Source organism: Aplidium turbinatum, chromosome 2 (assembly GCF_918807975.1).
Source record: "Aplidium turbinatum chromosome 2, kaAplTurb1.1, whole genome shotgun sequence".
Classification (NCBI taxonomy): domain Eukaryota; kingdom Metazoa; phylum Chordata; class Ascidiacea; order Aplousobranchia; family Polyclinidae; genus Aplidium; species Aplidium turbinatum.
This window is the reverse complement of record NC_137473.1, coordinates 44,385,711-44,397,045: the sequence shown is the minus strand read 5'-3', so window position 1 is coordinate 44,397,045 and position 11,335 is coordinate 44,385,711. Positions and strand designations below refer to the sequence as shown.

At 36.8% G+C, this 11,335-nt stretch overlaps 1 protein-coding gene across 1 annotated transcript in view; it reads left to right on the top strand.

The window, feature by feature from the left end:
* Positions 1-8,283: 8,283 nt before the first annotated feature.
* LOC145764326 (voltage-dependent calcium channel type A subunit alpha-1-like) overlaps positions 8,284-11,335 on the top strand; it is a 67,481-nt gene continuing 64,429 nt past the window's right edge. Inside the window, exons 1-2 of the mRNA XM_082575944.1 lie at positions 8,284-8,429; positions 10,242-10,347. Of these exons, the coding sequence (XP_082432070.1) occupies positions 8,284-8,429; positions 10,242-10,347 (252 nt within the window). The remainder of the gene's footprint in view (positions 8,430-10,241; positions 10,348-11,335) is intronic.

Sequence of the window (11,335 nt, the reverse complement as noted above, 5' to 3'; positions counted from 1 at the left end):
TGTAAGTTTGTGTGTTTTTTATTTTATTTTGTTACTATAGTATTGATCATGTAGTATTAGATAACTTAACTGTTTCTTATCAACTTGAATCGTAGTCACTTCACAGCTTCCAGTTATCATTTACTTGAAAAATGCAGTGTGCTTTTAATCGATTATTTTCCTTTGTAAAGTTGATTCTTTTGCGTGCTGTGTCATTTTACTTGTATGTTGTTACGGAATTGCACAACAAAATAAACAAATCAATCAATTTACAAAGATTTCAGCATCAACATTAGAGTGGTCCAAGCCAAGCGGTAACACTCAGAGACCGCAACGCAACCGTAAGTTATTTCAAAGATTCCTTCAAATATTTTTGTGCCATGTTTGGAAGCACATACATCGGAGCCTGCATAACCGTCATATCTAGCGCTATTGCTTGCAAAATCGCTTGTATCGATGATTTCGGCCAATGTCTCAATCCACCGAGATTAGGTAGAATCATCTGACAATTGTTTTCATCCTGCTTCGTGTCGAATTCAAGGAATATACCCATTGGTTGGGTCAAGGCACACGTCCAGGCAAATGTAGGCTATACACATTTGCGAGTTGCCGTAGAGGATGTTTGGTTCCGTTGGGTCAGTTGGTGAAGATTGATGTTGGAGACGTGTTTTAATTCCTGTCATCATATAAACTGCTCTATCGTCCAATCTGTCGATACTTTTAGCCAATAGGTTGCGCAGCGGCCAAGGTTCTTATTGATACAACCCCACTGACAGGATTGCAGCGTTTTGCGCATCAAACTTGGCTTTACAAGGCACAGTTCCATGGCGTTCTGAACAATCCGAAGCCAAAACTATTACAAACGTTTTGAAGAACACCCAATTTAAACTTTATTTGTGTTTTGGTGTTTGTTTGGAGGCCATATCAAAACAAAGCTGTTTTTTGTCGAAACGAAATAAAACCAATGTTATTAACAAAAAAAAAAAAAAATTATTCGAAAAAAACACAAAGTTGCTTAGAATTAAATAAAATTTAAACTGTAAGTTTATTAATTTTCTTAACTTACCCAAATGCGATGTGAAGTTCAATGGCTATTTTTCATTTTCAATTAAACACTCTGAGATGTCTTATGCTTACTTGTCTGTATTTTTCAAATTGTTATTGTTTCTTTAGCTTGTACGCAGAGGTGGGCATCTGCTACTTTGAAAGTAGCGCACTTCCGCTACTTTGAAAATCTCTAAAAACGATTCATGTTTTTTTACTTTAAATTGAAAAGTAGCGGAAGTGTGACTGAAACAAATGTCTCGTCTTTCCGCTACCTTGGGAAAAAAGTAGCATCGCTACTGCAGTTGCTACTCTAACAAAAATTTACTGCTGCTATTGCTACCAAAAAAGTAGCAAACTAGTAGCGTCGCCACTGCCCACCTCTGCTTGTACGTCATGATGTTTGTGCGTATCAGACCAAATATGTGTTAAACTGTTTTATTTGCATCAACAGCGCACGGGTACAAATAATTGACACGACGAGAGAGCACAAACAAACATAGCCAGGTCGAAGACTTTAAGAAACCGGCCTGCCACACCCCGCGGCGGCGGGGAGCGGCGTGATTTATGGGGTGACGATGCACCCGGAGGGTTAAGTCCACCAGCTTAGGTCGCGAGGGCCAGGCTGGGGAGTCGAGGTACCTGTGGAGGGAGAGTGTGGATCGAAAAACTATATGGCCCGTCCGCAAATTTAGAATGGCGGAGCGGGCCAGGGAGACAGGCTCTTTCTGCATAGCCCAGAAAGAAGCCCTGCGACGAACCGGGCGACCCGTCGTGTGTGGACGCTGGAACCGGCAGTAATTGACCGCCGGGCAGCGCCCACGTCTCCTTCACGCGTCCTCGCGCAGGTACTTTGACTCTTATACCCGGTCTGCCAGTAGGCAGAGCGGATAAAATTGGGGTCTCCCACGAGGAAGAGAGTCGAACCATTTAAGGATAATTTGGCTCTCGTGGCAGACGAATATTCAATAAAAATGTGGAGCAGAGGCTCGATGAATCAATATACTGTAATCAAAAAAAAAAATATATATATATATATATAGGTGGGAGTGTAATTAATACTCACTGGAGAAGAGTAAGCTTTCATTCGGCGAGCACGGATGTGCACTGGCCAGACGTTGAGGCAGGTTCGCCCAGCTGGGTCGGGGAGGCTAGCGATCGAACCAGAGGCACTGATAGGCTGCATTACCGGTAAAAATAGAAAATTGGGGTAGAAGTTTTGAGGCTGCATCGAGTTGATCAGGGGATCGTGTTGATCAATGCATTGAAAGCGGAGCGATGTTGATCCGAGCGGGCAAGAACAGCGTTACAAGGCGAAAGCAGCGTATGACAGTTCGAAACAATTGATTGATTAGTACATAGAGAATCTAGTGAGGATTGAAATTGCTTAATTGCTATTAGTTCATTGACTGTGTCGCTTGTAAACCTTTTTTTTAGAACCTTGTTTGTGGTTACATCCGAGCTTGCTCTCATGCAGTATTTGTGACCCAGTAAGGTAATAGTAAACTTAGTCCATCACAATTCAACAGAAAACGAAGTAACTGTATTCTTTATAATAGACTACGACAGGGCTTTGGTGTGACAAACAAGAGTCATTCATAGCTTCATATCTAAGCTTTTTTCTACCACTTTTTGGACAAGACAAAAAATCAAAACATGAAATATAGACCAATGGGTAACGGAAAAGTAAATACCGCTTAGATTGCAACGACAAAAAGAAGTCCACTTGTTTTGGCTTTTTTCATGGTCTTGACAATAGCAAAAAGAGTTAAGAAGTGTTAAAAAGATTAACTGCAATAAATCTTCCATTAATGTTTACTAGTCTAACTCTAAAGAATTGACTTTTTCAAGACCTAGAATAGTGCACTCTACAATAGATTTACCAATGTTTTTCAGTCTATTTACTTTTACCATGGAACACATTTTACAATAAAAAGATTTAGGGGAACACCAAACAAGACTAAAAAAATTAAATTGTGTTGCAACAAATCAATAAACTTTAATCGCCGTTTGCTGATTTTTTTCGATGTGCTTTCTGGGTGTGTAGGCAATTGATTTTGCTGTGAAGTGTAAACTATTAACCAGTAAACATATGTAGACTTCTTTGGGTTATTAGTCAGAAATCGAAGTTCAGCTTAGTGAAAATGGTAGAATCAACAGTCAACACCATGATTCAATTAATTGCACAGTCTTCGTTTCTAGCACTAGTTTCTACGTTCATCTGATGAAATTGAAAGTAAAATTAACAACAAACAAGATGGTTTATTGCTTCACTGACGTTTCGCGCACCATGACAATGCGCATCCTCAGAGCGAATAAAAAATAAAATTTCAATTATGTTATTCGCTCTGAGGATGCGCATTGTCATGGTGCGCGAAACGTCAGTGAAGCAATAAACCATCTTGTTTGTTGTTAATTTTACTTTCAATTTCATCAGATGAACGTAGCAACTAGTGCTAGAAACGATAGTTGTCCTGATAAACACCCAAACTTTTCAGTATGCACAGTCTTTGTAATTGGTAATGTAATTAAGTTAAAGATTTTCGGTTGTTAACATTAAATTGTTGTAACATTTTCAAATTACTTCTAAATGTAATAAATTACTCGTTTCAACTACAAAAATTGAATGTTTCAATATTTATATTTATCCATGATTTTTTTCCCAGTTGGATTTTATCAAAAACAAGTAGGATTGTATTTGATAAAAATTAATTGGCAATGTAGAAGTCCCTTTTGAACTTCAACTTACGGCACAACAAAAGTACTGACAGCAAGCGTGCAGCTTACCAAATGCAATTGTAATTTGGACCAAGATTTTTTTTAAAATTATGATTCTAATTACAATTACACAACAAAAAGTCTCAATTACAATTGTAATTACATGACAATATGTAATAATTACATTCAATTACAATTGTGGTTGATCCAACTCTGGTCAACAGTTTTTTTAAGCACCTTTTTTTTCTTTTGTATAACTGATTTTTTCAATGTTTTGAACAAGTGAGAGAAAGCCAGGCGAAAGTAGTTTCGTTTTTAATGAGACACGTCATGGTCTTTTGCTGAGGACCGGTTGAAAATAACTGCATTGTGCTGCTTTTTCAGCTAGATTGACCACTTGAGTGATGTGGTTCACTCTAATCACATTTAGCGGCGAATTTCAACATGATATCATTGATTCGATCGATCAGCACATCTTCTTCAACAAGTGATTGTCAATGCGGCGATTTTTGACGTCTTGTTATCGCTTTAGCTTTGCGTTTCCTCAGAAATTCAAATCCGATGTCACAGTGACAAAATAGGCAGTCTCGTTTGAGTTCAATCTTGAGTCGAGCAAAAGATATATTTTGGAGCGAAGTAGTATATTGTAGGCTACATGCACAGTAGTAGTCTCTAATAAATATCAGATAGGTTTAATAAGCATCAGTTAGTTTCCTATGCATAGCTGTACCGTGAGCTTTAAAAATTAACAATATAAACTTAGAATTATCAGTTTTGGGTTACACATTAAGACATTGAGACGACTTCGGCTGAAGAGAAACTTTATTGAAGGTGTGGTGTTGCCATAGTCTCTTGTTTCTTCAAATACAGGCGGGGAAATTTTTTAAAGGTGAAACGACTTATTTTGGACGCTTTTTTGATGTCCTTTCTTTTGTGACTTTCTAGCATTTGTTGTGAATTATTTATTAATGGCAATGGAGGCGAATGTCATCAGTCCTCACACTTGCGCTTTCCGCTGTCTGCAGCTAAGTTGCAGGTTATACTTAAACAATATTATCAACCAAAAAAAAAACTGTTCATGTTTAACCTGGTAATTATCATATCTAAATTTTACATTTATGTTCGAAGAGTATTGTAGTTACATCTGCAGTGATGCTCATCTCACGTTGGGTTTTTACAACGTAGAGCTTTGAGACAAAGTAGCGCTTTGAAATGCCAGTGTCTTGTTTTGTCTGAGCTTTTTAGTGATCGAAGTATAGCTGCAGGGTATGTTCCAAAGTAAGGCCATTGTTTATTGTAAACTGTCACACGGTGCATTTGTACGTTGAAGGGTAAGTACAATGCAAGAATATGAGTTTCTACTAGTAGTTAATATCGCAAGACAGTCGTAGTAACAGTTATCAATCATCTTTTGAAAAATCTTCTGTTATTTTTTGCACTTTTTATATGTAATAAGCATCAGAGTAGTTCAACATGTCTTAAATAAAAATTTAGTCCTACAGTAGATTGTAATTTAAAATTATGCCCAGACAGCAAATCAGTCGCTTTTTACATTGATTGAACATCTGCAGACGTTGAATCAATGTAAAATACGACAGATTTGCTCTCCGGGTGAAAAGAGAAGGCAGCAGCTGTCATGGACAAGATGTACTTGTGTTTCAGCTGAGGAACTGCAACTCACCTCCACTTGTTGTTATTTGGATAAAAGGTTAAAATGAGATACCCAAGGGGTAGTGCAGATTGATAATTACGTGCGTAAATAGGTGTACCATGAGTCTGATTCCAAGTGACACAAACGTCTTTGTCACTAAACAGATAAGAATTTTTTTAGACTCATGCAAAGATTGAATATGACACAGTGTAGTGCAGTTTCTTGAAGTTCCAGTTCTCTCATTAATTTTTGCAGGTTTGATTTCGGTGACTTTTCAATCAACTTAACTTTGTGTTCAGCAAAGTTTAGAGCTTTCTCGATCAGTCCTAGAAGGTTATAGGAAGTGGAAGCGTTAGGCTACTTGCACGTGATATCTTTGCTACAGCACTATACCGTACAATCGAAGTATTTTTATCCTTCAAAAACAACTGCATTCGTGACAGTTGAACAAATTTTTTTGACTTCCAATCTTTAGATTTAGTTTTATGATTGGAAGTTCGCAGGGTTAGCAAGATGAAGAGAGCCGATGTAAGTAATCATTATGTACAATGTTTTGTATTGGTGACGTGCATGGAGTTACAGGGCAAAACACATGCATTGCGCAAGATCGATCTTCTTTTTTACCTGCAAGGAAATGTATACAGTAGTATAATGAAAGTGTGTGAACCAGTTGAGCCAGTCGTGGATAAACCTAATTAAGTCAACTAGCTGGGATAAAATATTGTAAACCGTTGTCTTTAGTGTTGTTTTATTGTGATTGAGTAAACCAAGAATCTCAACCAGGTACATTTACTAAAGCAGAAAAGATAAACTGCATGATAGGCCTAAATACTCAAATTATGACGTAAAAGTAGCTAGTGATGTATATCTTACGTATAGATTTTTGACAATAGGTAAGCCGGAGTTACAAGGTAGAGGGCCGCCTTAAGTCATACGCGTGAATCAATAAAGCAACACTTGGCTTGGTAAACCAATCAGTTAAGACTAATCAAATAAGATTTAACCTAATTTACCTTACGTTAAAAAACAACTTCAAAGATCAATATTGCATGCTCGGACGTAAATTTTTTTTAATAAAACAAACACAAAAGTTTTTGGCAACGATCAACAGTCACGTTGAAACGACAAGCACCGTCACTGTTTGTTTGTAAAAAGAACGGTTACAATAAATAGTACTTGCCCTGGAGACACCTTAATATGAACTATTTTTACAAATATCAAATTATTTTTTGATTATGAAAAGGCTTCTGAACTTCAAAAAAATCCTACATCATGGACCTACTTAAGCGAGTTACTTTTTTAACAGGATGCATCACGTTGTTTGGCTTTTATTTAGCGATGATCATATTCAAAGCAGTAGGTCACGAACGAAAAGTTAATAGATGTTCAAACTGGAACAATGTTTATGGTATTGAGAGAAGCAAACATATTATTTAGAAAGCCACGTCCTTCTTAAAGACAAAATGCAAATCACTTGCATTATTATCAGTTGTACCTGTGTGTCAATGGCTCCAAGTTTAATTTACAGTACATGAAAATCTTAGTTCATGATTTGTTAGTCGAAGTTGGCTTTCATAATGCTGCTCTGCAGTAAATTGTATTTTATTGCATTGGTTTTATGTTTGTCAGCGTTAGCTTCAGAAGAACTTTGTGACATTATAACTAAAAGTAACCTTCAGTTAATTTTCATGTGATTGTTTGCTTTGAATCGTATTTATTTTGGTCATCAACAAGGATTACGAGAGGTGAAGAAATTCCCGGCATCAACAGGTGAAAAGAGATTATTACATTAATTTGATGTCGTGAGCTGGAAGCAGCTACAAGAATGACGCAAAGATTAAAGTTGAAAGACTTGTTTATCATTTTTGTTTTATTTAAAACAAATTACACCCACTCTTGTTTAAGTTAGCAAGACACCAAGCGTATCTTCTTTCATTTCATACATTACTACTAAAACTAACAGCATTTCTTTCAAAATTGAGCTGTTCCTTCAGTGACTTGTTTTACCTGCTGTAAGTGGAACTCGTAGTGCTTTTTTTAGTAAATAAAATGAAGTATGAATATCAAAGTATTAAATTTGTTATCAACCCTGTTGTGTTGTTGTGCCTTGCATGTCTGTAGTACAAACTCTTTCTCAAAACTATTTAAGTCAGTAATTTGTATTGTATATATAATTAGCATTCATAGGCTATAACAACACATCCAAAGTGCAAACTATACTGTGAGCATACATGACGATGGTGATAAAATAACATGGTACTTTCAGTCGTAATGTTCAGTAAAATAGAATGTTTTCAGGCGCCTTTTAAATTCATCTAAATTTTCAGCCTCCTTTACAGCAAAAGGTGCATTCTTCCACAGGAAGGTGCTCGTGAAAACAAAGCTTTGTAAAATTATACACAATCTCAGTGACGTTATTCAATGTAGTTGTTCTTAATGACGTCATTCACAACAAGTTTTTGTAAGAAAAAACATTCCACGAAGTGTTTCAGGGAAAAAAGAAGAAGCGCTCAATCTTACTGTAAATGATTCATGGACCTGTGAAAACTGCTCAAACGGCTTAGCAATACATGGGCTACCTCCATCTTAAATATCAGTTCATTTAACAATAAGATGATACGCGTTTTCATTGCATCAGCTATGCTTTCTGTCATGCGCAAGCTGTATCATCTTTCTTTAAAATTTAACATGAACAATGGCAGAGCTATTATACTTTAAAATGCACCATAAAAGGAATTCAATCGTTTTTTTTTAGGATGGGAAAGTTCACAGAGGACACCTACTCTAACAGACGTGGCCACGGCGGAGGTACAGGGGGTAATTGGAGTTATTCTTCTGGAAACTCCAGAGCTTCAGGGCACCCCCATAGACCAAACGTCCAACACAAAGGCATGTCGCTCGCTCAGCAAGCACGGACCATGTCTTATTACAACCCTATTCCAAGACAACAAAACTGGCTCACAGCAAATCGCTCTCTCTTCTTGTTTGGTGTGGATAACCCTGTTAGAAAGTTAGCAAAGCGATTCATCGAATGGCCATATCCTTTACTTTATTGTTTGATGTTGTTTGATAGTGCAGCTTACATTGATTTTACACATAAAAAAATGATAATAATGATCTAGGCGCAAGAAAGAGCAGCAGTCTCTGATACAAGTCGGCAGCAGTGGCCGAGTGGTTAGCGCGTTGGGCTCGCAGTCGAGAACCTGCATGTTCGACTCCAGCTACCCGTAATTGCTGTTGTTTCTCTGGGCAAGAAACTTTACGATAATTGCCTCTACCCAGTGATCGATTTCGAGTAATGGGTAGTACCAAATTTAAGTCATAAGCAGAGTAGACAACCGGAAACAGACATTGCCGTCGGCTGCAGCGTGGGTCAGGTTTACGTCGGAAGGCGTACACCGATGCATAGCGCTCAAGTCCGCTTTCCCGCAATGCAGGATAAAGATAAACAAACAAACAAACAAACAAGTAGCAGCTGACAGTATTTTTTTATAACCCGTAGCATAATATGAAGGTCATATGAATTGAACAACGTATCTTTGAAAAAAAATGCATGCACAAAAGCACATAAATATTCCTTTTTTAACATATTGGCTTTTACCTTGGAAGAACTAGAGAACACATAGAGCTGAAGCAAGCATGCGGTTGTTCTGAGTTGGTGCAAACTTTGACTCAAACAATTCTTGAAACTTTTAGTGTTGATGCCGATTAAACAAAACTGCCCATCACTGAATGCACACAAACAATGTCACAAGATGTTAAACCGATGTAAAAAATCAAACTTTTCCAAAACTAAAGTAGACTACAGTAACTTATCTCTTGGGATAAGTGTTGAATCTTTGAAATTAGCAGCTTTTTTGCCTTTTTTGTTGTAAGATTGCGACTTGCTGAATTAATTGAGATTTGAGATTTGGAAATCTTCAACCAAAGAAATATACAAAAATTAAGTTTGTTGAAGTACAAACTATAGCGTGTGGTTAAAATGTGCTGGACATTTTAATAGAATTCTTGCGTTTAGAAACCTAAGAGAAGAATTCGGACGAACCAACACATCAGACATAAATTATTCACAATTTGAGAGTGTTGTGTAATGGTGGGTGACGAAAATCAATAGCAATATAAAAGATATGTAAAACGTAATTCCAGGTATAACTTGTACCTGCGTAGCATAAAATTATAACAGACTATTTTTAGATCTATACTTAACCAACTTGCGTTTTTTTCCCAAGATGAAATTTATCTTTGGTTTTATTGGAACTGTAATAATTTTGCTTCAGTTTACGATTCTGGCACGTTTTTGTTGATTTGAGTCAGGATTAAACCTTCAGAGAACTTTAAATAAAAATAATTTCTAAATTTTTGTTACAATAAATCTGACTTCAATTCAGAGATCCTACATCAAGCTTTGTGAGATATTTTTCGTCGTTACTGTCTTTCTGTTTAGATGTTCTCGTTGCAATACACAAATTGTGAGATAAAAACTGAAGATATGTCACAATAAAGAGTTTTTGTCAATTTTTATATGTTGTATGATTTTTTACACTGCCATAGAGAAATTTTACTATAAAGATATTTTATGAAAGTGTTTTATTGGGTGATTTTTTGCACTTAAATTTTTTGTCCAGTAATTTCATTTTCATTCATATAATTCAATACCTTTTAGACGGTACAAAAAGTCTTGATTTACTGATTCGCTGCGTTTGGTTATGCTCAGAAAGAACAGAATGCATTTTTGGTCGATACAAGGTCCGGTGGCTGAATCGATGTAAAAATGACGATTTTGTTCTGTAAAAGTTACAAAAGTAGTTTGACTACAATTCTTCCTTAACTTGAATCATTCAAATCTTACTCCGTTTGAGTATTTAGTTCTCATTACTATTGTCGCCAACTGCATTGTTTTGGCTCTTGAAGAACATCTTCCAGCTGAAGACAAAACTCCTCTAACGATCAAACTGGTAAACTAGTAATTCACATTGCTCTCTTATTTTTTCTATTATTATTAAAGGTAATATGTAGCGTTTCTAATCAAAGAACTGTTTTGTGGAAACTTTGTTAGCTTAGTACAGGGGTTCCCAACCTTTTTACGATCTCGTACCACTTGAACGCTCTGTAATGCCAAGCGTACCACTTTTTGCAGAACAATTAGTTTGATCGAATCATATTTTATTCAGAAGAATAATATTGGCCTACTGAAATAACACTAAAGCACTGCAACTAAATTTAACGAAATTTTTGTTTACTGTCCACCAATTGGTCGATGCGCGGTGTAAATTTGCTAATACCGCATCGAAAGCCATTTCCGGCGCACCTAGTCGGTTTCGATTTTTTGACTTGATGTGCATCATGACTGAAAATCCCTGCTCGCATTCCCTCGTGGAAGGGAAAATCAGTAGCTGGGAGCATGGGAAACAGCATGGAACAGCATGGGAAGCTAGCGTTGAATATGAAGATGCCATGGGCCACTGAGCCACAAGTTTATTGGAGAACATTCCTTGTAACCGTTATTGAACATCTTGTTTCTATCTATTTTTAGCTTACAGCTAGCATTATTCAATGCTTTTTGTAGTTTAAGCTATAAAACAGTAGATGATATCTATCATGAGCAATCATTTGACATAATTAACGTCCACCGTCCCACAGCGTTGTACGACTTTTCAAAGCAACTGTGCTCCTTGTTGACAATTGACATGACCTGTATTTTGAAGATAGTAATGATACGAAACAACAAGAATAGTTACGTAACAATAAGAATAGGTTTCGGGATTTTTTTTTGTAAACAAAACCAGATACACAAAATGTGAGGTGTGAAAAAAACGGAAGCTACCCGCCTACCCGCGAACCACCTGAAAAACCTTCGCGTACCACTAGTGGTACGCGTACCACAGATTGGGAACCCCTGGCTTAGTAACTTAACCTTTGGTTTCAGGTTAATCTTACGAAAAA